Source organism: Euleptes europaea, chromosome 4, assembly GCF_029931775.1.
Source record: "Euleptes europaea isolate rEulEur1 chromosome 4, rEulEur1.hap1, whole genome shotgun sequence".
In the NCBI taxonomy this organism is placed as follows: domain Eukaryota; kingdom Metazoa; phylum Chordata; class Lepidosauria; order Squamata; family Sphaerodactylidae; genus Euleptes; species Euleptes europaea.
In genome coordinates, this window is record NC_079315.1 from 9421527 (window position 1) to 9447214 (window position 25688).

The 25688-nt window shown below is 45.4% G+C and overlaps 1 protein-coding gene across 1 annotated transcript in view; it reads left to right on the plus strand.

The window, feature by feature from the left end:
- Positions 1–7350: 7350 nt before the first annotated feature.
- The window catches only part of MAN1A2 (mannosidase alpha class 1A member 2), a 65744-nt gene continuing 47406 nt past the window's right edge, over positions 7351–25688 (plus strand). Inside the window, exon 1 of the mRNA XM_056848295.1 lies at positions 7351–7667. Coding sequence (XP_056704273.1) covers positions 7351–7667 — 317 coding nt within the window. The remainder of the gene's footprint in view (positions 7668–25688) is intronic.

A 25688-nucleotide genomic window follows, 5' to 3' on the forward strand; every position in this document is an offset into this window, starting at 1 on the left:
GTGGGGAATCATACCCGGTTCTCCAGATCAAAGTCCAATCCACCGCTCCAATCCACCGCTCTTAAATACTACACCATGCTGGCTTTGTGTGCATGCAATTATGCAATGGATGTTCTTAGCAGATGATTGGATTGGGAATAAACCCAAAATAATAAGTGACACAGCGTGTTTGCTCACGGGGTCACCTTGCCATCTGTGTGCTGCTCTATTCAATGCTGGCTTCTTTGTGCATTGTCTGTGGCACCCAGTGCCAAAAAGGTTGGGCCTGCTAAACTTGGTCATCGTGATTTCCTTCTTCTGCCCTGCTGGATGATTTTGCCTTGTTGACAGTTCTCTGATATTACACTTTTTTTGGGGGGGGAATCCCCCATGTGGTGTAGCTGCGTTGAAATTATTTATTCGTACCTATGTGGCTTTAGGGACAATGAAGAAGAAGAATTGGTTTTTATATGCTGACTTTCTCTACTGCTTAAGGCAGAATCAAACCGGCTTACAATCACCTTCCCTTCCCCTCCCCACAACAGACACCCTGGGAGGTAGGTGGGGCTGAGAGACCTCTGACAGAGCTGTGACTCGCCTAAGGTCACCCAGCTGGCTTTGTATGTAGGAGTGGGGAAACAAATCCAGTTCATCAGATTAGCCTCCGCCGCTCATGTGGAGGAGTGGGGAATCAGAGCCGGTTCTCCCGATCAGAGTCCACCGCTCCAAACCACCGCTCTTAACCACTACACCACACTGGCTCTCCAAGTGGCAAAAACAATTAAACAAGAAAGCGTTACTCTTTAAATGCAACAGTGTTTATTTAATGAGAAAATGTGCATGTTGCTTTTCCACCTAACAGACACACATACTTGCTTGTAATACTGAATGATAATACAGAACGATAACAGATTAAAACCTGCAGTTAACGTAACACCCCCCTGTCAAGAAGTTGAGGCCTCTCAATTTCTTAGATTGTATTATTTCTTTTGGTTCAGGCCTGGGAGGCCTATGAATTCTGTGTTATTGGGATTTTAGACCAGCAAAATAAGTTTCCTTTTGAAAACTGCTTCTGTGGAGGGAGTAAGCCCCAGCTGGTGCTAGTTAACCTCTCCCCTTTTTGGAATGCAAGGCCGTGCATTGCCATGGTAAGTAAATGGTCAGCCATCATGACAATGTCCAGGTGCAGGTAGTTCTGCCGGCTTCCTCACCTGAACACATCTCTGAGTGAGTCAGCAATTCTGACCAAGCGATTAATTAACAACTAAGTGCTTGCGTTTTCTCAATTGGCCTCTATGAGCTCATGCCACTGAGAAAACGAATATAAGGACAAACCAACCCTTGAGAAAACGATGCATGCTTTGGGGTACAGCAAGAGAGCTGTGCTGGCTGCATCACAACCCATTTGATTTTGGCCCTTGAGGGGAAAACTCTGGTCAACTTGACCTGCTTGGAGAAACCTTTTGGACAACCTTTTGAAACTTTTGAATGCTGGAAGCATCTTTGGAAGTTGGTAACTATAAACCTGATGCAAGAAACCTTTGCCAATCCTTTTGAATTAAAAAAGGCTTTTGAATGTATTTATTAGCTAAGCTAAATAGTTTATTATTTTCTTGCTTAACACTTCATGACTTTTTCTTTCCTGTAAACCAGCTTGAATCTTATAAATAAATTGTTAGCCTTTAAATGGCTTGTGTCTGTGATTTTGGGATTCCTAGCCTAAATTCTAAGTGCCGTGTGAGTGTAAAACCACCTACCAAAAACCTAAGACATTTTGGGAGTGTAATCTTTCCCTGGTAGGCCTCTACCTTGCAGGGTAAGCGTTGCACCCAATTTTGGAGTGAGTTGGGAGAGGATTGCCCTTATCTTCCCCCTGGAGCTCAACCTTTTGAAAGGGCTGGTGGCAGCTACTCCTTGGACTTAGCGCGAAAGCCTGGAGTTCAAGGTTTTGTCTTTTGGAAAACTTTTGACCAAACCAAAGCAGCCTCCAACTGGTGGAGACAGGTTGGGGAGCTCTTTGATACCCCCCCCCCCTGGAACATAAATTTAAACAACCAACACAATGGTGTAGATAGAGCACAAAGAAAGAGAGAGGGTGGTGGAAACTCATACACAAACAAAACTCAGTTGCCAAAGGCTCTGACAATTAGGGCAGACTTCACGTGCCTAAGAAATTATGGGGGAGGAGAACAGATAACAACACTTGTAGGGGTTCTCTCTCTCTTGAGCCAGCGTGGTGTAGTGGTTAAGAGCTAGGGTTGCCAGGTCCCTCTTTGCCACCGGCAGGAGATTTTTGGGGCGGAGCCTGAGGAGGGTGGGGTTTGGGGAGGGGAGGGACTTCAATGCCATAGAGTTCAATTGCCAAAGTGGCCATTTTTCTCCAGGTGATCTGATCTCTATCGGCTGGAGATCAGTTGAATTAGCAGGAGATCTCCTGCTACTACCTGGCAGTTTGAAAAAAATATATGCACAAGTACTAGCTGGATAGTTATAGAAACTATAGTACTAGCTCAAAAGTAATAATACACAAGCAACTATGCAAACATATATTGTGAAACACTTATAACATCTACAGGTAAGTGAACACGCAGGTGAATATCAATACAATAAGTGAACAAACAAGTCCAAAAGAGGACCACTGAGCAAAAGAGTCTCTTCAAAGGTAAATGTAAATTCTTATCTTTGTTACTTCTTAGAGCCTTGACTCAAGGAAGGTTGAAGATGGAACAATAAACAGTAACGCCGTCTGGATGTCATCAAGCGTTTTCACTGCAAAATTGCAGCTTCATCAGCTGACATCTTCATAAATATTAAATAACTTGTCTTAGTAGATGCAATAATAGCAAACTTATGCAGAAAAGTGAGTTAGTTCTAACTGCGTCAGAAGGCTGCTCCAAATGGCTGTAGCTCAATGCCATAGAGTTCAATTGCCAAAGCGGCCATTTTTCTCCAGGGGATCTGATCTCTATCGGCTGGAGATCAGTTGAATTAGCAGGAGATCTCCTACTACTACCTGGCAGTTGGCAACCCTATTAAGAGCGGTGGTTTGGAGTGGTGATCTGGGGTTTGATTCCCCACTCCTCCACATGGGCGGTGGAGGCTAATGTGGTGAACTGGATTTGTTTCCCCTCTCCTACACACGAAGCCAGCTGGGTGACCTTGGGCTAGTCACATTCTCTCAGCCCCACCTACCTCACAGGGTATCTGTTGTGGGGAGGGGAAGGGAAAGCGATTGTAAGCCGGTCTCCCTTAAGTGGTAGAGAAGGTTGGCATATAAAAGACAACTCTTCTTCTTGTAGACACCTGTGTCACTTACAAAGGCCTGGGGAAGTATCTCTGATAATGTTTCAAGGAGCAGCCATGTTCACATAGGAGAAGATGGTCGTTTAGGCACTAGAGCAGGATCCCCTACCTTTCTGAGCCTGTGGGCGCCTGTGGGAATTCTGACATGGCATGGTGTGTACAGCCACAAAAGGGCCGCTGCAGGAGGTGGAAGCAGGAGGTGGGAGAGGAAGCAAGATAATGGAGGAAACAGCTGGCTATGCAAATGGTACAGCTGGGAAGGGTTTGGTTTCTTGGCTCATGACCTGCGCAATCAGAATGTGAGATTGCTGACGACAAGAGATCGGATACACTTCCTGAAGACTGGGAAGAATGTGTTGGCGGAGAGCCTTGCAAACATGGTGGGGTATCCAAGAGACCATGTCATCTCACCAATGTGGAGGGAGGAAGAAGAGTTGGTTTTTATACCCTGATTTGCTCTACCAAAAGTAATCTCCAATCACCTTCCCTTCCGCTTCCCACAACAGACACCTTGTGAGGTAGGTGGGGCTGAGAGAGTTTGGGGAGCTGTGACTAGCCCAAGGTCACCAAGCAGAATTAATGTGTAGGAGCCACTGCTCACGAAAGCTCATACCCTGCCAGAAATTTTGAGAACGTTCTTTAAGAACGTAAAAAAAGCCCTGCTGGATCAGACGAAGGCCCATCCAGTCCAGCAGTCTGTTCACACAGTGGCCAACCAGGGGCCTCTAGGAAGCCCCCAAACAAGATGACTGCAGCAGCACCATCCTACCTGTGTTCCACAGCACCTAATATAATAGGCATGGTCCTCTGATCCTGGAGAGAATAGGTATGCATCATGACTAGTATCCATTTTTACTAGTAGCCATGAATACCTCACCTCTCCATGAACATGTATGTCCACTCCCCTCTTAAAGCCTTCCAAGTTGGCAGCCATCTCCACATCCTGGGGCAGGGAGTTCCACAATTTAACTATGCATTGTGTGAAAAAATACTCCCTTTTATCTGTTTTGAATCTCTCCCCCTCCAGCTTCAGCAGATGACCCCTTGTTCCAGTATTCTGAGAGAGGGAGAAAAGTTTCTCCCTGTCCACTCTCCCTGTACCATGCATAATTTTATAGACCTCTATCATGTCTCCCCTTAACTCCCTTCTTTCCAAGCTAAACATTCCTAAGCGTTTTAACTGCTCCTAATAGGGCTATTGCAACCGGTACTATTAGACTCTTGCTGTTTTCTATTGCTAGTGACAGACTATCACGGCCAACCATCGTGCTCCTTTGTGAAGAAGATATTTTTTAAAAAGGAGCAATCTTCTTCTTTCACGGGGAGAGGCTACGGCTCAGTGGTAGAGCATCTGCTTGGCATGCAGAAGGTCCGAGGTTCAATCCCCGGCATCTCCAGTTCAAGGGACTAGGCAAGCAGGTGATGTGAAAGACCTCCGCCGGAGAGCCGCTGCCAGTCTGAGCAGACAATACTGACTTTGATGGACCGAGGGTCTTATTCAGTAGAAGGCTGCTTCATGTGTTCATCTGTCACATTAACACATGTTTGGGGAGGGTGTGTGGCTCAGTGGTAGAGCATCCGCTTGGCATGCAGAAGGTCCCAGGTTCAATCCCCAGCATCTCCAGTTAAAGGGACCAGGCAAAGTAGGTGATGTGAAAGACCCCTGCCTGAAAACCACTGCCGGTCTGAGTAGACAACACTGACTTTGATAGACGGAGGGTCTACCGGAGGTTAGGCTGGTACGACGACCAAGGAGAGGGGCCATGGCTCAGTTTGTAGAGCCTCTGCTTGGCATGCAGAAGGTCCCAGGTTCAATCCCCAGCATCTCCAGTTAAAGGGACCAGGCAAATTAGGTGATGTGAAAGACCTCCGCCTGAGACCCTGGACTGCCGCTGCTGGTCTTGTTGTGTAGACAACACTGACTTGGATGGACCAAGGGTCTGATAATCTGATTTCAGTATAAGGCAGCTTCATGTGTGTTCAGGGCGGGATTTAGGTTTGATGAGGCCCTATGCTATTGAAGGTAATGGGGCCCTTTATAGGTCCAGCTGTCCTTTGTCAACAACAAATTGTCGCTTTTTGTGTTGAATATATGCTATATGGTAATTTATGGACCTAATAGGTATCTGAAGCCATTTGCACATAACAAAATATGTATTTTATCAAAGTAATTGTTGATTTTGGAAATGTACATCCAGTTTTTTTTTCCTTTAAATTTTTTTGGGGGCCCCCAAGAGAGCGGAGCCCTAAGCTATAGCTTGTTTAGCTTATACGTAAATCCGGCACTGTGTGTTGATGTGGTAAAATGGTTCGTAGAGGAGAAGGAGACCCAAGACCGTTGTTTGCAAGAAAACAGTTATTTATTCGGAGCAGCTACTACCCAGAGCACTCTACTGAGTAAAAATCTCTGAGCCCCGATTGTACTGAGGAAGGGATATTTATCCAAATTCAAGATATGACAACCCATCAACATTCAGGGTAAAGCTGATAGCACTCCAGACATGGAGGCAGCAGGATAGTAACAGTTTCACCCAGTTCTTGTTATGGTTTACTGTAACCCTCCATGACTCTTGCCCCAATTCCTTAGCACACACACAGAGATATTCTGCCCAGCAACAAGCTATTCCCTGGCTATCCTAATACATTCTACAGAAAGGAAAAGAGATTATTGCAAATTGCTAAATCAGTGGATCTTCCATAGTCAGGGGAAGTCTACCCTGCTGTCTCACCACCATATTCCCAGGCTGTCCTAATACATTTCAATACATTTTACAGAAAGGAAAAGAGATTATTGCAAATTGCTAAATCAGTGGATCTTCCATAGTCAGGGAAGTCTACCCTGCTGTCTCACCACCATATTCCCAGGCTGTCCTAATACATTTCAATACATTTTACAGAAAGGAAAAGAGATTATTGCAAATTGCTAAATCAGTGGATCTTCCATAGTCAGGGGAAGTCTACCCTGCTGTCTCACCACCATATTCCCAGGCTGTCCTAATACATTTCAATACATTTTACAGAAAGGAAAAGAGATTATTGCAAATTGCTAAATCAGTGGATCTTCCATAGTCAGGGGAAGTCTACCCTGCTGTCTCACCACCATATTCCCAGGCTGTCCTAATACATTTCAATACATTTTACAGAAAGGAAAAGAGATTATTGCAAATTGCTAAATCAGTGGATCTTCCATAGTCAGGGGAAGTCTACCCTGCTGTCTCACCACCATATCCCCAGGCTGTCCTAATACATTTCAATACATTTTACAGAAAGGAAAAGAGATTATTGCAAATTGTTAAATCAGTGGATCTTCCATAGTCAGGGGAAGTCTACCCTGCTGTCTCACCACCATATTCCCAGGCTGTCCTAATACATTTCAATACATTTTACAGAAAGGAAAAGAGATTATTGCAAATTGCTAGATCAGTGGATCTTCCATAGTCAGGGGAAGTCTACCCTGCTGTCTCAGTGTGTTCTTCCTAACCCCCCCCCCCAAAAAAAAACCCATCCGGAAACGCAGCCTGGAAACGGCCCCTCCCTCAAGGCGGAGCATCGAGTTTTGACCAGCGACGCCGCTCCACCCGTCCAACTCTATGGCCATCCTCGCCCAGCGCCGGGGAGAGGAGAGGAGAGGGGAGGGGGGAGAGGGAGGACGCGGCGCATCCGCTTCCGCTCAGCCAGCGCGCGCAGGCGCACTAGGGCCGCGCCGCTCTCCTGCCTGAGGAGAAGCCCGAGAGCCGCCTTCGCCCGCTTGTTGACCGACGACGGAGGAGGAGGAGGAGCAGGAGGGGCCCGGCCGGGGCCTGAGGCGACCCCCCACCCCGGGGGGCCTGAGGCGACCCCCCACCCCCACCCCGGGGGGCCAGGCATGCGGCCCGGCCCTCGCCCAGCCTCGGCCCCTCCGAAGCCCTGCCGGGCCTAGGCCCATGAGGGGCCTCCCTGCCGGGCTGGGGAGGGGCCTCCCTGCCGGGGGGAGGGGTCTCCCATGAGCTGAGCCCGGGGCCGGCTCCGGGGACCCGCTCCCTCGCCGCCGCCGCCGCCTTCACCCCCCCTCCCCTCCCCTCCCCCACCATGACCACCCCCGCCCTGCTGCCCCTCTCCGGCCGCCGCATCCCGCCCCGCAGCCTGGGGCCCTCCTCGTCCTCCCCCTTCCCGCACCACCGGGCCACCCTGCGGCTCTCGGAGAAGTTCATCCTGCTGCTGATCCTCAGTGCCTTCATCACGCTGTGCTTCGGGGCCTTCTTCTTCCTGCCGGACTCCTCCAAGCACAAGCGCTTCGATCTGGGCCTGGAGGACGTCCTGATCCCCCACGTGGACCCCGGCAAGGGGGGGAAGGGCGCGGGCGGCTACCTGGTCCACGGGCAGGGGCACGACCAGCACCGGCACAGGTGAGCCCGCCGGGTGGGCCTGGGGGGGGCGCGCGCGGGCGGTAGAGTTGCCGGCCTCCAGGTGGTAGTAAAGAAACAACAGCGCCGTGTACCTGAAGAAGGGAGCTGTGGCTCACGAAAGCTCATACCTTGCCAGAAAAATATTCTTGTTAGTCTTTAAGGTGCCACTGGACTCTTGCTCTTTTCTACTACTACAGACAGACTAACACGGCTACCCACTGTGAATGATCTCTGTCTGCGAGAGATCAGTTGTAATAGCAGGAGAACTCCAGATATTACCTGGAGATGTTCTTATATATTTTTATATTAAATATCATGTTGTTGGCCGCCCTGTGGCCTGGCCTAGAAATCTAAATAAATGAAATAAATATCTCAGCCCTCTGCCATTTCCCCTTCTGCCCAGCCCTCGGCTGCCACTTACGGAGTCTTTATTCTGTCGAGTCTTCATTCTTTTGGGTGTAGGATCCCCATTCTCCTTTGTCCGGGTGGATGAAAACATGAACTTGTATGCCTTCCCTCACGCTGCTTGTTCGGTGGGAAGACCTGAGGTGTGGAGGCCTCGAGGAATCACACAAACGCCGCTCCTTCGGGGAAGGGGCAGCAGGAGACCGAATTCTAAAAGAGAAAGTTTGGATAGTTTGGAGGAAAGTGTACCTGAAGAAGTGAGCTGTGGCTCACGAAAGCTCCTACCCTGCCAGAAAAATATTCTTGTTAGTCTTTAAGGTGCTACTGGGCTCTTGCCCTTTTCTACTACAACAGCACCGTGAGGACCCCAAGTTTACAGGAGATCCTAAATGACAATTTTGTAATGCAATCCCAAAATGTCAATGCACAGCTCTATACCATTAAAGGTAAAGGTCCCCTGCGCAAGCACCGGGTCGTTCCTGACCCATGGGGTGACGTCACATCCCGACGTTTCCTAGGCAGACTTTGCTTGCGGGGTGGTTTGCCCGTACCTTCCCCAGTTGTCTTCCCTTTACCCCCAGCAAGCCGGGTACTCGTTTTACCAACCTCGGAAGGATGGAAGGCGGAGTCAACCTGAGGCCAGCTACCTGAAACCAACTTCCGTCGGGATTGAACTCAGGTTGTGGAAGAGCTTGGACTGCAGTACTGCAGCTTACCACTCTGCGCCACGGGGCTTCTTCTATACCATTACTACTAAGAATAACATTGCAGATGCCATTCAGAATTCAAGTCCAATGTGCATGGTTGAAAATTGGAGGTAGAATTGTAGACGAAAGTCACAGGCTGAAGGCAAGCTGAAGACGACACCCCGGTATTCAGTTATTTCGCATAGCTTCCTCAGCTCTAACTATATCCACTAGAAAGGAGATGTGTATGCATGAAACATCTTCCCTGGAATTCACAGCATAAATTAACAGCTTTAGAGTTGCAGGTAGTAGCTGGAGATCTCCCGCTATTACAACTGATCTCCAGGTGACAAGGATCAGTTCAATTGGACTCTGTGGCATTGAAGTCCCTCCCCTTCCCAAGCCCTGCCCTCCTCAGGCTCCACCCCAAAAATCTCCAATTATTTCCCAACCCAGAGCTGGCAACCCTAGGGTGCTGTGGGCTATGAAGAAGAGGAGTTGATTTTTATATGCCGACATTCTCTACCACTTGAGGAAGAATCAAACCAGCGTACTATCACCTTCCCCTCCTCACAACAGACACCCTGTGAGGTAGGTGAGGCTGAGACAGCTCTCAGAGAACTGTGACTAGCCTGAGGTTACTTAGCTGGCTTCATGTGTAGGAGTGGGGCAACCAACCCGGTTTTACTTTGGGGGAGGAAAATAAAAAGGCCGAAGAATTGCTGTGTGGCATTGGATCTTGAGCACATAAGAATGCATGAAAGCGCCTTCCACTGATTTGGGTTTTTCAAGCACATTATTGTCTACGCTAGCTGGTGGTGGCTCTTCAGAGTTTCAGGCAGAGGTCTTCTGCATCCCATGCTACCTGATCAGGTCACCTGGAGGTACTGAGGATTAAACATGGGAGCTTCTGCCTGCAAAGCAGGGGGCCCTACCAATGACAAAGCCCCTCCATAAAGGTAGCTTCTTTATACTAAGTCAGACTCATTTGTCTGTTGAGGTCTGTGTTGACTACTCTGACTGGCAAATTGCTTTCAGGTAAAGATACTTCATATCACTTATGACCTGCTTCTTCTACAAAGATATGCTGGGGCTTGAACCTGGAACTTCTCAGGGCTTTACATCCCTCATCAAACCAATGGTTTTTTTGAAGGCGTCCGATCTTTTATATAGACTTGATTTAATATACTGGTTTTAAAATTGTCAGAGGTTATCCAAAACGGTCAGATTTTGTACTGTTGAAGGATTGCCCCTAATTTGTTCAGCCATATTGAAATATAAACTTGAAAACAAATCAGCCTTCGCTTCTTTTTCTAGCTCTAATGTCGGGGTTCTTTTATTTTAACATCATCTTGCAGCAGGGGATTGCCAGGAGGCTTTAGGAGGTCACAAAGATCTAACAGTTGAATTTTCAGTAGTAGGGGAAGATGGTCACTCCCCAATAAATCTCCCACCAAGAAAGCTGCCACCAGTTGGGGAGCATTCTCATTGGCCAGTATGTAATCAATGGTACTAGCCCCCATGAATTAATATATGTAAAATCACCAAGATTGTCAAGGTGAGGATGGCCATTAATAATTGCTAGTCCATTTCTAACCTGGGACTTTCTGTATGCCAAGCAGATGCTCCCCCTTTGAGCCGTGGTGGCTCCTCCCCAGCATAATGCATGGAGTTGCCTTGTAGAAGAAGAAGAGTTGGTTTTTAAGTACCGACTTTCTCTACCAGTTAAGGGAGAATCAAACCGGCTTACAATCACCTTCCCTTCCCCCCTCCCACAACAAACACCCTGTGAGGTAGGTGGGGCTGAGAGAGTTCGAAGAGAGCTGAGACTAACCCAAGGACCCAGCTGGCTTCATGTGTAGGAGCAGGGAAACCAAATCCAGTTCACCAGATTAGCCTCCGCCGCTCATGTGGAGGAGCGGGGAATCAAACCCGGTTCTCCAGATCAGAGTCCACTCCTCCAAACCAGCGCTCTTAACCACTATACCACTCTGGCTTGGAGCGAGTGAGAACGCTGGTTAGTCCTGTTTGTTCTGACTGGCAGCAGGTCTCCTGAGTCTCAGAAAGAGCTCTTTCACAACATTTTCTGCTCAATTATTTTAATTGCAGCTGGGGGGTGGAAATTGAACATGGCACCTTCTGCATGTAAAGCAGGTGCTCTACCACTGTGCCATGGCTCCTCTGCTAAATCTCGGGCCAAAACTAGGGGTGGTTGGAGAGCGGAATCATTTCTCCTATTAATGATGTAGCTGTTCCACAGGTGACCTGTTAGTTGTCAGGCGCCTGTTACAGATGACAGGTGTTCTTTCCCACTCCTGGTAAACCATGTGCTAGGACCCCAGTAGACTGGGCGTTTCAGCCCTGTGCCGAAGAAATGCCCTTTGCGGAAGGGAAGGGCTTTTTTTACTTGGAATGTGTCTGTGGTTGATATTTGAGAACGGAAGCAGTGAGGTTTGCCTGGATGGTGGTGTTCCTCTGGCTGTTCTTACGTGGACCCTGTATGAACTGTCATTGATCAAACCTTCCTCAAGTGTCAATTCTGAGAATCTGGAGTAGAGAGTCTAATTCCCTGAATGACAACTGACAAGTAACTTCAAGAAGGAGTTTGTCCAGATGAACCGCCATGTATATTGAATGGCCCTTTATAAAAGCGTGTTGTAATACGTACGTTTGTCTAATGTTCCAAGCAAATGGAATCGAAAAGTTACACTGATGAAAAGTGGATGGTGTATTTTTCTTTATTGGCCAAGATGTATAGACTACCGAAAGCAAAGGCCCACAGCAAAATTGTAACAGTGATAAAGTGGCTTATAGTCACAAAGGGCAAGACTCTTGCCCTTTGTGACTACTGCAAACAGACTAACACGGCTACCCACTGTGAAATATATATATATATATATATATATATATATATATATATATATATATATATATATATATATATATATATATATAAAATTTCAGTTTCCCAATAAGAACTGCATGTGTGCATTTTGTGTGGCTGTTTATGCTTCTTTGTTCCTTGGCTATTTACAAACAAAACATTTAAACAGCTACCTTTCTACCTGTAGGACAGGGGGGCCACAGGAAGGAAACAAGGTCGGAAGGGGGCCATGGTTGGAAAAAGGTTGAGAACCACTGCTCTAAATGATTTTGGCCCCATTTTATACATAAAATTGCTAGTGATAAAAGTTGAGTATTTCAGGTAATAAGCCTTTTTCATTTTCATAGCACACGTTTTGTGACCTTTTCGACTGAGTTGTTAAAGCTTGTGGGATAAGCTGGAAGTAGGAGATCCGCCATGCCAGGTTTCTGATGAATTTTAAATCCCTTTTAAATCAGGTTTATTGGGAATATTAGCTTCCTGAACATTTTCCAATTGTTCTCGTTTTGTGACTGCTGTTGTAGTACGTAACCTGCTTTTATCAAAAATATATTGCCGAATTACTGACTGTTGTAATGCTGAATTTGTAAATTGACAACGATGTTTGTTGAATTCATTACGCTTCCTACAGTAAACTGAATGCTCCGTCAAGAGCTTGGGAGTGGCCCTTGATGCCTCTCTTTCTTTGGAGGCACTGCCAGGATGGCATTTTTTCATCTTTGCCAGGTCCGGCACCTGACCCCTTACCTCTCCTGTACCGATCTAGACACAGTGATCCATGCAACAGTCACCTCTAGACTAGACTACTGTAACCCACTCTACGCAGAGCTGTCCTTGACACTGATCTAGAAACTCCAGCTGGTCCAGAATTCAGTGGTACGGGTCCTGACTGGCACCCCCAGGATGGAACACAGGCCAATACCATGTCTGCCTTGGTTTCTTCCCATCTCTCAGTTAACCCTTGTCCTCTCCTACTAGTAGCATGTAAATTAGGCTAGGTGGTTGTATTTAAGTTGTAGAGGTGGCTCAGTCATTGAGCTCCCTGTGAACGAGGGCTCCACAAATGTTGACTGGCCTTAGGTCCCCCCCCTAAAAAAAAACTAGTTAGGATTGCTCCCTTACAGTGCAGTCCTAAGTAGAATTACATCCTTTCTTTTCCTTTGAAGTCAATGGAATTAGAAGGGTGTAACTCTGGTTAGGATTGCATTGTTGTTTTATTTTGTGATAAATATAGAATGATACAAAGAAGTATAAAAGATACAAAGCTTACAATGATAAATATAGAAAGATACAAAGACGTATAAAAGATAAAAAAAACTTACAAAGAAAAGAAAGAATATAAAAGACCTTTAAATGCAGAGTGGTAAGCTGCAGTACATCAGTCAAAAGCTCTGCTCACGACCTGAGTTCAATCCCGATGGAAGTTGGGTTCAGGTAGCTGGCTCAAGGTTGACTCAGCCTTCCATCCTTCCTAGGTCAGTAAAATGAGTACCCAGCTTGCTGGGGGTAAAGGGAAGACGACTGGGGAAGGCAATGGCAAACCACCCCGTAAACATAGTCTGCCTAGTAAACATCGGGATTTGACGTCACCCCATGGGTCAGTAATGACCCAGTGCTTGCACAGGGGACTACCTTTATCTTTAAATGAGATCAAACTGAGATTTCAACGATACATACAGTTAATCTAGCATACTAATATTACTACTATACAGTTAAACTGACCTATTAACCTCACAATATCTAACCACCACCATCTATACATTCTTTAATAGATCCAGCTTACTACTTTAGATTTTATATATCTAAAAGGGTATTACATTATGTTTAAAATCCTCTACATTTTTCCTCATTACCTTCACATCAAGTTTATAACGTCTTGTTTACAGTTTCTGAACAGTGTTTATGCCATTAATTTTAATTGATTAAAATTTCAACAAATAAATTACATTTCTCTTAAGATTAATCTTTGCCTTCAGTTCAGATTTTAAGAGGAGTATAGGTAATAAAAATTTCCATTTATCTTGGACTGCATTGTTAATTCTCTTGCTCCTTACTTTCAGTAAGAAAGTTATGCGCTAGACTACGTGTGTCTTTGGTCATGTTCAGAATTCTCAAAAAGACCATAAATATTATTTAAAGGTAACTTGAATAATGAGCACTTGATGTTAAAGCAAGTTAGGGCAGCTTAAACCTTTTAGGCGTTTCTGTTATTATGCAGAAGCTTTCTGGTGCCATTCCTTTCTTGATTTCTGAGTACACAAACTGCAGTGATGAGTGACAGGTAGGTGGGGCTGAGAGAGCTCTAAGAGAGCTGTGACTAGCCCAAGGTCGCCCAGCTGGCTTCATGTGTAGGAGTGGGGAAACAAACCCAGTTCACCAGATTAGCATCTGCCGCTCATGTGGAAGGGTGGGGGATCAAACCCAGTTCTCCAGATTAGAGTCCACCACTCCAAACCACCGCTCTTAACCACTACACCACGCTGGCTCTTCATGCGACTACTCCCTCACAGTGAAAGTTGCGTAGCCTTCCAAATCATCAGCCTCCTTGCTGGTTGCGAACTGCTTAACCCGTTCAGTTGGTCAACTGCTTCTTTCTGCCCTCTTTCCCAGCAGGCTTTAAGGAAGCTGGCGGAGGCTAGACTGACCCTCCTGTCTTGCCTGGGACTGTCACAAGACGTCTGGGTCTTCCTGGTCTTATCGCAGTGTTGCATCTGCTCTGGGAAACTGGGTTGTTGCAGGGAGCCTTATTTTTGGTGCAAGACAGCACCACTTTTTTTTCTGTCTCGGGTGGCTGTGGCTTTGTGCAAACTTGCTGGACGCCACGGTGCCCTTGATGACTGCATCGTGCTTTCCCTTCTGACCCTCCCAAGTGGGGCTCATCATGTGACCCTGCCAGTATACTAAATTTAATTCTGGCATCATGAAAGTCATTGTGTTTGAAACGAGAGGATGCTGAATTAGATGGCTGAACTAGAGGCCTTGCTGTGCTCGGCCAAAAAGCTGTGAAATCTCATCGCAAGAGAATTTTTAAAACATTTGAACATAGATTAAAAACCTATTTTGGGGACGGAGAAAGGCAAACTGAAATACATTTCTTGCTCACTGAGTGTCTTTAAAAATGCATGCGACAGGTGGAGAAATAATTGGCTCATATAAAAGCTGGGTAAATGTGTGATTGACGGTTTTTTTGTTGTTGTTGTTCTTTTAAAGAAAGAAAATTTACCAGAATCTTTCAATCACAAAGTGCCTTTGGGTTAATGATGTGGCCAATTCTTTTCACTGGGTTTATTAAAATAACTTAATCTGTGATTCCCCCCCCCCCACTTTAAGTATGACTCTATAAAGTATTTACTCTATAAAGGAAGTCACGGCCCTCAGTTTGCAAGATCTGAGCAAGGCTGTTAAGGATAGGGCACTTTCATAGAATAGAATCATAGAGTTGGAAGGGACCACCAGGGTCATCTAGTCCAACCCCCTGCACCATGCAGGAAATTAACAGCTACCTCCCCCAACATCCCCAGTGACCCACTTTGGAGGACATTGATTCATAGGGTCACCTGAGTCGGAAACGACTTGACGGCACTTAAAACACACACACACACACACACACACTGTAAGTATGACAGTCACAACCAGTAGTGTTCTAGATTCTGGCGTTAACCTAGAAATGGAGTTGGAGGTCCAGAAGCATTTGTCACCGTGATAAATTTTTTAAAAACTCTTGGAACACTACATACATTTTCTGATACCTCCAGTTCTTACTTAATAGTTACCATACAACCCCACGTAGGGTTGCCAACTCCAAGCTGGGAAATTCTTAGAGATTTTTTTTGGGGGGGGAGCCTGGGGAGGGACCTCAGCAGGGTATAATGCTACAGAATCCACCCTCCAAAGCAGCCATTTCCTCTAGGGGAACTGATCTGTGGAGGTCAGTTGTAATTCCAGGAGCACTTACCCGTAGGGTGGCATTCCTAATTCTGCTATCTGCATTTTAGAAGAAAAGAACCTCCAACATTTTGGTCATATGTATTGCATAAACCTTTTACACATTTCAGTGAATGTGGTGATGGAAGCTAAGCTCAGTAGATCAAGAGGTTTTGCTGTGTATGTTAAGCAACTTTTCCTGAGGCTGTGCTGGGAATGGGAGCTCGACTGAATTGTATTAATTACACATGGATTGTGTGATGATTCATGTTATGTAGCCCATCGTGCTTCACAAATATCTTGGTGGTCCTTACAAAAGCCCTAAAAGGTAGTTGAATATTATCCATTCTATTACCACTGGAGGATTTGAGCGCAGCGCAGCTTGCCTGAGGCTATCTAAAATGTTTTATGGCTGAGATAAAATTTGAGCTGAGGATTTACTTCTCACGTAGCCTCCATGCTGCCCCAGCTCTGTTGGCATGCATAATCAGAATACTGAGCAATGAATCATACTGTCAAGAATTCATTTGACTTGCCTTCTGAACTGTCTTCCTGTTAATAACGCCTAGAAGTCTGGCTAGTTGGAATGTATGTGTTTGAAATCAATCTGTAGCCTCATACTGCTTCCTGGTACCCTTTTGAGGTTGCCGGATCACAACTGGCAGAATTCCCCTAACAGTGTGCCGGCTGCAGACCCAGCAACCCTGTACTGTTCTGGGTCCCTGGAACGCAGTCCCAAGCCCTCTTGTCCCCTTTATCTGCTCCTTCCTGCTGCCCGTGGTGCCCAGCCTCTCCTGTCTCTAGGCTTTGTGAGAGGTCCGCTGCTTTCTCCTTTCCTCCGTTCCATCTTTCCACCACCCATCTTTCCACTTATTTTCTCAGGTTCCTGCTTTAAAAAAAAAATCCCATTTGTCCCATTAGCCTCCATAGTACTTCCATAGAGAGCCAGCGTGTTGTAGTTAGTGGTTAAGAGCGGTGGTTTGGAGCGGTGGACTCTGATGTGGAGAACCGGGTTTGATTCCCCACTCCTCCACACAAAGCCAGCTGGGTGACCTTGGGCTAGTCACAGCTTTGTCAGAGCTCTCTCAGCCCCACCTTCCTCACAAGGTGTCTGTTGTGGGGAGGGGAAGGCGATTGTCAGCCGGTTTGATTCTGCCTTAAGTGGTAGAGAAAGTCGGCATATAAAAACCAACTCTTCTTCTCTCCTCCTGATCTTGTGGTTTGGTATTTCTGATCCTTCTTTGAGAGTTCTTTCTTGCCTGGTCGACATCCTTTCTTGTCTCTACTCATCCTTTCAGCTTCCCTGTAGCCGGCCCAGAGCATCTTCCAACTCCCCTCTACGCTGTTCCTGTAGGAGGTTTTAAGTCAGTCAAATTGACAACTGTCCCTTCCCCCACAGAAACTGGGTTGTAAACTGGTTATTTCATTGGGCAACTTAGTACTATAACCCCTCGTGCTTGTCAGAGGCCTCACCGCTGTGAGCGCAGTGCCATTTGGATTGTTTAATGTGGATTTGTTCGTTGCTGGAGCTGCTAGGTTGATAACCCCAAAAGCATTGCACAAATAAAAAGTGTAGTTGTGCAGCTGACCTTTTTCTTCCAGTCGGTGGGCATGAGGATTGTGACAGAGCAGTGATTATCCTGATCGATTATAAAGGCACGGGACGTCCGGTAACGAGCTGGTCCCAAGCACACGTCCCTTGGGATAGCTCCCAAGGGAATCCAAGAAACGCTTTGAATTGGAGTGCTTTAGCACACCAACCCTGTCCTAAATAGTGGACCGGGACGCAGGAATTCCTCTGCAGCCCGAAGAAAGCAGTGTGACTCCCACATTCTCCGAGGGAGCTTTTTTAAGCCCCCTGGAGGTGTGGATGCTTGTCCCGCTGGCATCGAGTGGAGATTGCATCGCCGCAAGCATTCTCTTTGGCATTAGGCTTGGACCTCCCTTACCTATAACCATCTTATGAACTGTTTTAATGAAGAAAAACCTCACCCACCGAAATCTAAGTGAGTAACAAGAATTCTTTTGATCTTACCGGGAATAGAAGGTTGAACTGATTAGCAGAATTAACTGGGAACTCCACACCCTTCTCCCCCATTGTATAAAAACTTCTCTGCTAAGATATCAGATAAAGCGGCAAGGACTCTGTCAAGTTGATCTGGGGGTAGACTAAACAAGTGAACTCTCTGACAGACGTGGCAAGTACCAATCAGCTCCCGTGACGTTTGAGGGGAAGGGAGAAATAAAACCGTCCCTCCCCTTGGTCACGCTACCTTTTCTGGGCCGGGAAGATCCTCCAGCCATGTTCTTAAGATCCATTTTGAAGTACCGGAAGACCTCTAAAAAACAACACTATCGCATTGCAGGACGCCTGTCGACAACAGGGAGAAGGGAAGTACAGAAGCACGCAGGACCGGAAGTGAATTCCCTTGGTGTACCAACTAAAAGGTTTGCTATCTAAAACTACAAAAAGGGGACGACGGAAGGTCCGCAGCTACACAGTTTCCGGGCGACTTCCTACTTCCTGCTTCTTGTCTACCTAGAGCGTCCAAAACTACTCGGTACTTCAAATTTTAAAAACTTATTTTCTAGCTGTTTTTTGAGGATTTCTAGGGGAACATCTTAGTGATTAGGTTCAGCATGAACCACTAATCTACCCATATTTTGGAAAAACACTTTTTAAGACTTGCCAAAATCGCTGAAATAAAACATCAAAAATATCTTCAACTCGTCAAGCCCTCACAAGTAAATATGAAAAAAAATTCAAGACGTGTTTGCTCAGCAAAATGAGACAGCTGCAAGACAGCACAAACAGCTGTCAAAACAACAGGAGCAGATGTCAAAACAGATGGAACGGATGATTATTATGATGAATACTTTTACCCAGTCAATTACTCAAAAAATGAACAAGGAAGACCTTAAAGACCTTAAAGAAGTGCCTCTAGATGACAAGATAGACGAAGAACAGAAGAATTCTGTAGAGGAAATTGGAAACTTCAATAAGCAAAGTGCAACAATCCAGCTGTCAACAAGAGATTTGAATGTGGGTGACTTTGATCTCTGTTTTTTTAACCTGCTTGATGAACTTTTCAAGGTCTGCTTGGAGGACTTAACGAGTAGGAAAACTGGAGCTGACAGGATTTTCTTTTTTGAATTTGGGATGGAACAGACTACAACGTGGATGAAGCCCATCTATCTGCAGAAGGGGCTTTACTAACAACCTCCAAGGATGATCTCCGATGCTTACTGTTAATGGGGAAAAGAAGGAAATGCTGGAAATTCCGGGCAAAGGGACTAATTTAAAAGAGTTTGGTCTTTCTTGGCGATATGATTAAAAGGAACTGGTTAAAAGGACTGGCTTAAACGGAAACACAATTTGATATTGATTTACCAGAACTACAAGATGTTTGAATTTAGAAGAGTTTGGTTTCTCTTGTGGATATGATTAAAAGGAACTGGTTAAAAGGACTGGCCTTAACGGAAATAGCACCATATATGATTATGATTTACTAGAACTGATATGTTTGAAATGAGTGCTAGGGTGAAATGCAAAAATTAATAAAGCAACTAATTTTTAATGGAAAAGGAGGGAGGTGTAGGGGAAGTTAATACGCTTTTTATTTTTTTGACTATATACAAACACTTTTTAATGGTTCCTATTTGTTTTTATCTTTTAAGGAGTACCCTAACTGTTAAACTGTGTGTTTACTTTTGGAAAAAATTAACTTTCAATGGGACCATTTTAAGAATAATTTTGATCTAATCCCTTATGTACACCTTTTATTAATTTTATATTAAGCATTGATTTAATGATGTTAGATAGGATAAGAGTATGTTAATTAAAATAGTAAAGGGATTAGTTCCGTTAGCAAAAGTTTATATAATTTATTTTTAGACGGAAGAGGGAGAGGGGGAAGTCAATTTATTGTTAATTTAGAAACCTTAATTGTGTTTTTTTAGTATTATTATTATTTTAAATATTGGATATTGTTTTATATGTCAATATGTCAAATTAAGAAAAATAAAAAAAATTATAAAAAAAATTATAAAAAAAAGATTATAAAGGCACGGGAAATGTTATTTCTCCTGTTGAATCTTGACAGGCGTTACAGTACACCCTGCATGTTTATATGTGTAGCAGACACCCTGCTGCAGCTCTTGGTTGGGCATACAGGAGGGGACATGGCTCAGTGGTAGAGCGTCTGCTTGGCAGGCAGAAAGTCCTAGGTACAATCCCTGGCATCTCCACTTAAAAGGATCAGGTAGTAGGTGATACGGAAGACCTCTGCCTGAGGCCCTGGAGAGCCACTGCCAATCTGAGTAGACCATGCTGACCTAGATGTGATAGGAGGTGAAAACGCATGGGAGATTTTGCCTTGGATTTGCCGCTCTCTAGATGCACATTTCCCCCATCTGAATTCTCAAAACTCTGCACTTGTGCTTATTTTTGAGATTTGGGAATTTGGCTGGGGAAAATGTACATTTAGAGAGTGGCAAATCCAAGACAAAACCTCCCATGTGTTTTTGCCCTCAGTATAAGGCAGCTTCATGTGTCCACATTCATACACTGGAGCACTGTTTGATATGAGTATTTGACATATTTTTTTTCCTGCTGTGGAGGGAATCCTGTGTCTAGGAGGGTTTTTGCTGGAGCTCCAGGTTCCCCTGAGTTCGTGGGCTAGATGGCTTGAGTGGCTGATGTTCAGATCTGCAGAGAAAGAGAGAATTGAACAATCTAAAACAATTTATTATACCACATAACACACTGAAAAGAAACACGCATAGCAGTTACAACCCAAGAAAACCTAATACTGCATACTATAATAAGATTAATAAGGAATGTATTCCGTCTGCATACCAACCATGAGCAACACACTTTCAACTTTGGCATGCAGCCCCAGAGTAAAGAGAGCCGTTAGTTTATGCACCCTTTTGAGCCCATAGGAGAGACAACAAATGTCAATAACAGTAGAAAAGAGTAAGAGTCCAGTAGCACATAAAGTCTAACAAAAATTCTGGCAGGGTATGAGCTTCCATGAGCCACAGCTCACTACTTCAGTTCTGAAGCTCGTACCCTGACAGAAATGCTGCTATGTGGCTCACTTAAGCTCATACCCTGCTAGAAATGTTCATAGAATCATAGAGTTGGAAGGGACCACCAGGGTCATCTAGTCCAACCCCTTGCACAATGCAGGAAGTTCACAACTACCTCCCTCACACACACCCAGTGACCCCTACTCCATGCCCAGAAGATGGCCAAGATGCCCTCCCTCTCATCATCTGCTTAAGGTCATAGAATCAGCATTGCTGACATATGGCTATCGAGCCTCTTCTTTAAAACCTACAGGGAAGGAGAGCTCACCATCTCCCAAGGAAGCCTATTCCACTGAGGAACTGCTCTGTTAGAAAATTCTTCCTAATGTCTAGATGGAAACTCTTGATTTAATTTCAACCTGTTGGTTCTGGTCCAACCTTCTGGGGCAACAGAAAACAACTCAGCACCATCCTCTATATTTTGTTAGTCTTTAAAGTGCTACTGGACTCTTGCTCTATTCTACTGCTACAGATAGACTAACGCAGCTACCCACCGTGATAAATGTCAATAAAAAATATACAGGATCCAGGCATTGCAAGAGGATGTGGCTGAGGAGGGGAGTACACGCGTCATGTGAGAATTATGGCCAAGCCCCTTGCCCTTTCTCAAAGAACGTTGGGCCACTGTCAGGTCACCATCAGTGATAATCTCTGATGCCAGTGTCTCTTGGATGTTTAAACTTTTAGGCTAGTACAACTAGCCTCTGGAGTGTCTGGAATAACTTAGCCAAAGGGCAACTTCAAGGGATGGCATTCTTGCAGTTCACAGCAGTATATGTGCAAAGGATTATAAGAAGAGGAACCAAAGGTGGAAATCCAAAGGGAGACAAAAAGGCCTAGTCTCAATACAGTAAAATCCCGCAATACCTGCACTCTTAACCAACTAGCCATATGTGACACGGCATGGTTTACGATCTCCCTCCAGCCAAAATTCAAATCCTATGATTGGTGCCTAGTAAGAGTTTTATTTGTTGGGGTCTGTGAAGGTTAGCTACTATTGCTGGCCTCCATTTTAACACAAGAACATTGCAAACCAATTTTCCTATGAATGCCTTTGTTATGGGATTTTACACAAATTCAGACACCAAAGAAAAGTTGTCAGTCTTCTCCCATAAAGGACCCCCCTCAATATTTGTTAAATTATCTTTTCTCCAAATACTGGAAACTGCAGTACAAGGGATGTGGGACAACTGAGGGGACTAAGTTTTTTGTGTCACGGGATAAGCAGAAATAAGAATCTTGATCTGGCAGAAGGCATTTGGAGGTAAGGCTTAGGGGTGTGTGAGAGTTGGGAATCACTATCCTTGCTTTGAATCACTTTGTCCACCACCCTCTTGGGAAGGGACTGTGCTTGAAAATTGTTTGCAGAGACTTTGCTACCTGATAACATATTCCAGAGGGTAGACGTGATAATCTGTTTTGACCGAACAAAGAGCCTTGTGCAGGTTTAAAGATTAACAAAAGTACTCCAGCATATAACTTCTGCGAGCCATTTCTTCAGTTGCCTGAAGAGATTCAGTCAGTAGACAGAAGTGGACCTGTGCATGTGGGCTGGGGTTCAAAATAATGTGAGCAGAGCTTGGAGAGAACAAAGAGAGTTTCCTGGCTCTCCTTTCCCGCCATTCCCTCTGGGAAGCCCGGTAGTAGGACTGCGGGGGTCCCCAGTTGGAGAGTGGTGAAAATGAGATTTGCAACCAAGCCACTGGCACAGACAGAAGACGAGCAAGGTTGTTATTTCAAAGAGAGGCCAGAAGACCTGGCAATCTGCATCCTAATAAATTGCAATACAGTCCTTTGCTGTATTGTATTGCTTTACTTTGCAGAGCACAGAAGGATAATGCTGCTGCAGTCGTCTTGTTTGTGGTCTTCCTAGAGGCACCTGGTTGGCAGCTGTGTGAACAGACTGCTGGACTTGATAGACCTTGTTCTGATCCAGCAGGGCTTTTCTTATGTTCTTATCATAATTATAATATACATATAATTATATTAGGTGCTCTGGGACACAGGCAGGATAATGTTGCTGCAGTCGTCTTGCTTGTGGGCTTCCTAGAGGTACCTGGTTGGCCACTGTGTGAACAGACTGCTGGACTTGATGGGCCTTGGTCTGATCCAGCATGGCCTGCCTTATGTTCTTATGGAAATGGGCCGGTAAAAAGAGTAAGCTGCCCACTCAGAATCTGTGCGTGGACCACTCCGGACTGGTGATGAATTTGCAAAGTAAATTTATTCCAGTACATGGCCACTCTGTTGCTGCTATGTGGAAATCTGATTCTTTTGTCTATCGGTCCTCTCCTGCTTTTATATTATACCTAACTGTTGAAGAGCCATGGAATCGCACTTTTTGTTGCCTATTATATGCAGTGCTGTGGGACACAGGCAGGACAATGCTGCTTCAGTCGTCTTGTTTGTGGGCTTCCTAGAGGCACCTGGTTGGCCCCTGTGTGAACAGACTACTGGACTTGATGGGCCTTGGTCTGATCCAGCAGGGCTACTCTTATATTCTTTTGTTGTCCCTGATGTATGAGTGGATGCAACAGTTACCATTCGGTCCCTCCTTGCATGAAAGAAAACTTGCTTACAAGAAACATGTATCTGGCTTTATCTTGTGAATTTATGGGGCCTTAGGCCAAACACTGCCAAGAAAAAGGATGGAAGGGTTGTTTTTTTAATCAACGGTTGTCATTGGTGAGACAGTATCTGTCCCTACTGCGAACATGGCAGTGGTATTTGAGTATTTGCGTCCATGGGCACTTGTTGGTGTCATTCAAGTTATCAGAAAAATACTTTCTAGGAGAAGAGTAGACGCTCTTAAGTCCTTTCTGTTGTCATAAAGTAACAACAGGGAAATTTGCCATTTATGACTTTTGTCGCAAAACCAGCAATTAAGAAGAAGAAGGTTAGGGAAAACAAGCGGAGATGTGTCCCTGGAGTTGGAGTCCCAGGTCTCCTCTGTGTCATGGAGAGCCTATTTACTGTGTGTATGGTGTGCTGGCCTGCCCTAGATTTGGCTCTTGTTAGCCATGCTCTGATCACATCCAAGTTAAGTTACTGAGGGTCACTTTATGTGAAGGCTACCTTCAAAGGCTGTCCAGAATCTTCAGCTGGGTCCAAAGTGCAGCTGCTGGTTTATTTACCTGGGTGAGCTTTAAAGGCTGCGTTGTGCCAGTCCTAAAAGAACTCTTCCGGCTGCCAGTTTTCCGGGCACAAAGAACTTGTTTTGTTTCCTGGCACCAGGCTGTTTTGAAGGGCGGATCACCTTCTCCTGTGTCAGCTTGCCCCTCAGTTTGGATTGGCATAAATGAGGTGGGTGGCAACCAAGCGGCAGGATTATTTTTCAGTGGTGGATCACTGGTGAAGAAAGAAGAAGCGTTGGTTTTTTATATGCCAGCTCCCTCTACCGCTTAAGGAAGAATCATACCTGCTTACAATCACCTTCCCTTCCCCTCCCCACAACAGACACCTTGGCTGAGAGAGTTCAGAGAGAACTGTAACTGGCCCTAGGTCACCCGGCAGGCTTCATGTGTAGGTGTGGGGAAACCAACCCGGTTCACCAGATTAGCCTCCACCACTCATGTGGAGGAGTGACGAAGCAAACCTCCAGATCAGAGTCCACCGTTCCAAACCACTGCTTTTAACCACTACACCACACTGGCTCTGTGGGGAAAGAAACACTTTCCCCACAGAGGTTTGCCTAGTGCTTGGGCTTTTACATTTTATCAATGTCATGAAAATGCCTTAAATTGCCCAGGCATCTTGTCTATTGTTTGGGCAGCCCTGCTGATTGTTTTACTTCTATTTCTGTTCCACTTTTCTGCCAGAATTGGCTCCCAGAGCAGTTCGCAGAATTTTTGTTAAAAAATGCATTAAAACAACAGAATCATAGAGCTGGAAAGGACCACCAGGGTTATCTAGTCCAACTCCCTGTACAATGCAGGAAATTCACAACTACCTCCCTTCCCCCACGCCCCCAGTGACCCCCTACTCCACTCTCAGAAGATTGCAAAAAACACAACCCTCCAGGATCCCTGGCCAATCTGGGCTGGAGGAAAATTGCCTCCTGACTCCAAAGCTGCGATCGGCATGCAAGAAAGGGCCATGAGAGCTGAACACTGATGCAAACCTTCCTGCCCTCCCTCGATGCAGATGTTCGGTAGGGAGGGGATTCTCAGCAGAACATGATCCAGGCACAATGGAGGGATGTCTGGCAGCTTCCTGTCCTTCCAGATCACAGTGGGTCTCTCAGCTGGATCCATGTGCATCATTGTGGTACCTGGTTACTCCCTCCCCCTTGACTGGTCAGAGGCCATTAGAGGCTGTTTCATTGCTAAAGCTAGTGTTCTTGACCTCCCTGCTGAACTTCTACTTTTATACCACTGTTCTGTTTTACAGTTTAGAGATCTGAATGTATCTATTTGAGGGCATATTGATTTTGTGAGCCTGCTTCAGGTATCGATTATGGAGAGGCAGGCTACATATAGTCTAAGTAAGCTAACACCTTAAACTAAAGGACTAGGAAGTAATGATGAAATGCTGCCGCAACACAGAGCGGAATCAGTCGACCGGTCATTGCAACGGATGACCAGTAAAGGAGCAACCACGGAATACTGCCCAGGCAGCCTCTATAATCTGTACTGCTGTATTTCAGCACACATTTCAGAAGTGACCAGAATGTCCCTTCTGGTAACTGGTTGTCTATGTTCAGCCTTATTCTGCGAGCATTTGCTTAGAAGTGGAACTTAAGTGTCTGGCGCTTTGTTTATCCTTTTGTTAAGTCCAAACCTTAGATCAGTTAATTGTTGCGGAACTGAGTATCTGACGGTGTATTTAACAAACTTGCTGAACTCGTATTTGTAGGAAGCAACTTTACTCCGTTGTCTTATGTTATTTATTATTGTTTAAAAAATCTGGATGTCTTGGAGAGCTCGCAAGATTTCTGAGAGGAGTTAATTTGGCTCAGTTTTCAAGTGAGGCAATCATGCCTCCCTCCATGTTTCAGGCTATAAAAATTATTCCTTTGGAGCATTTATA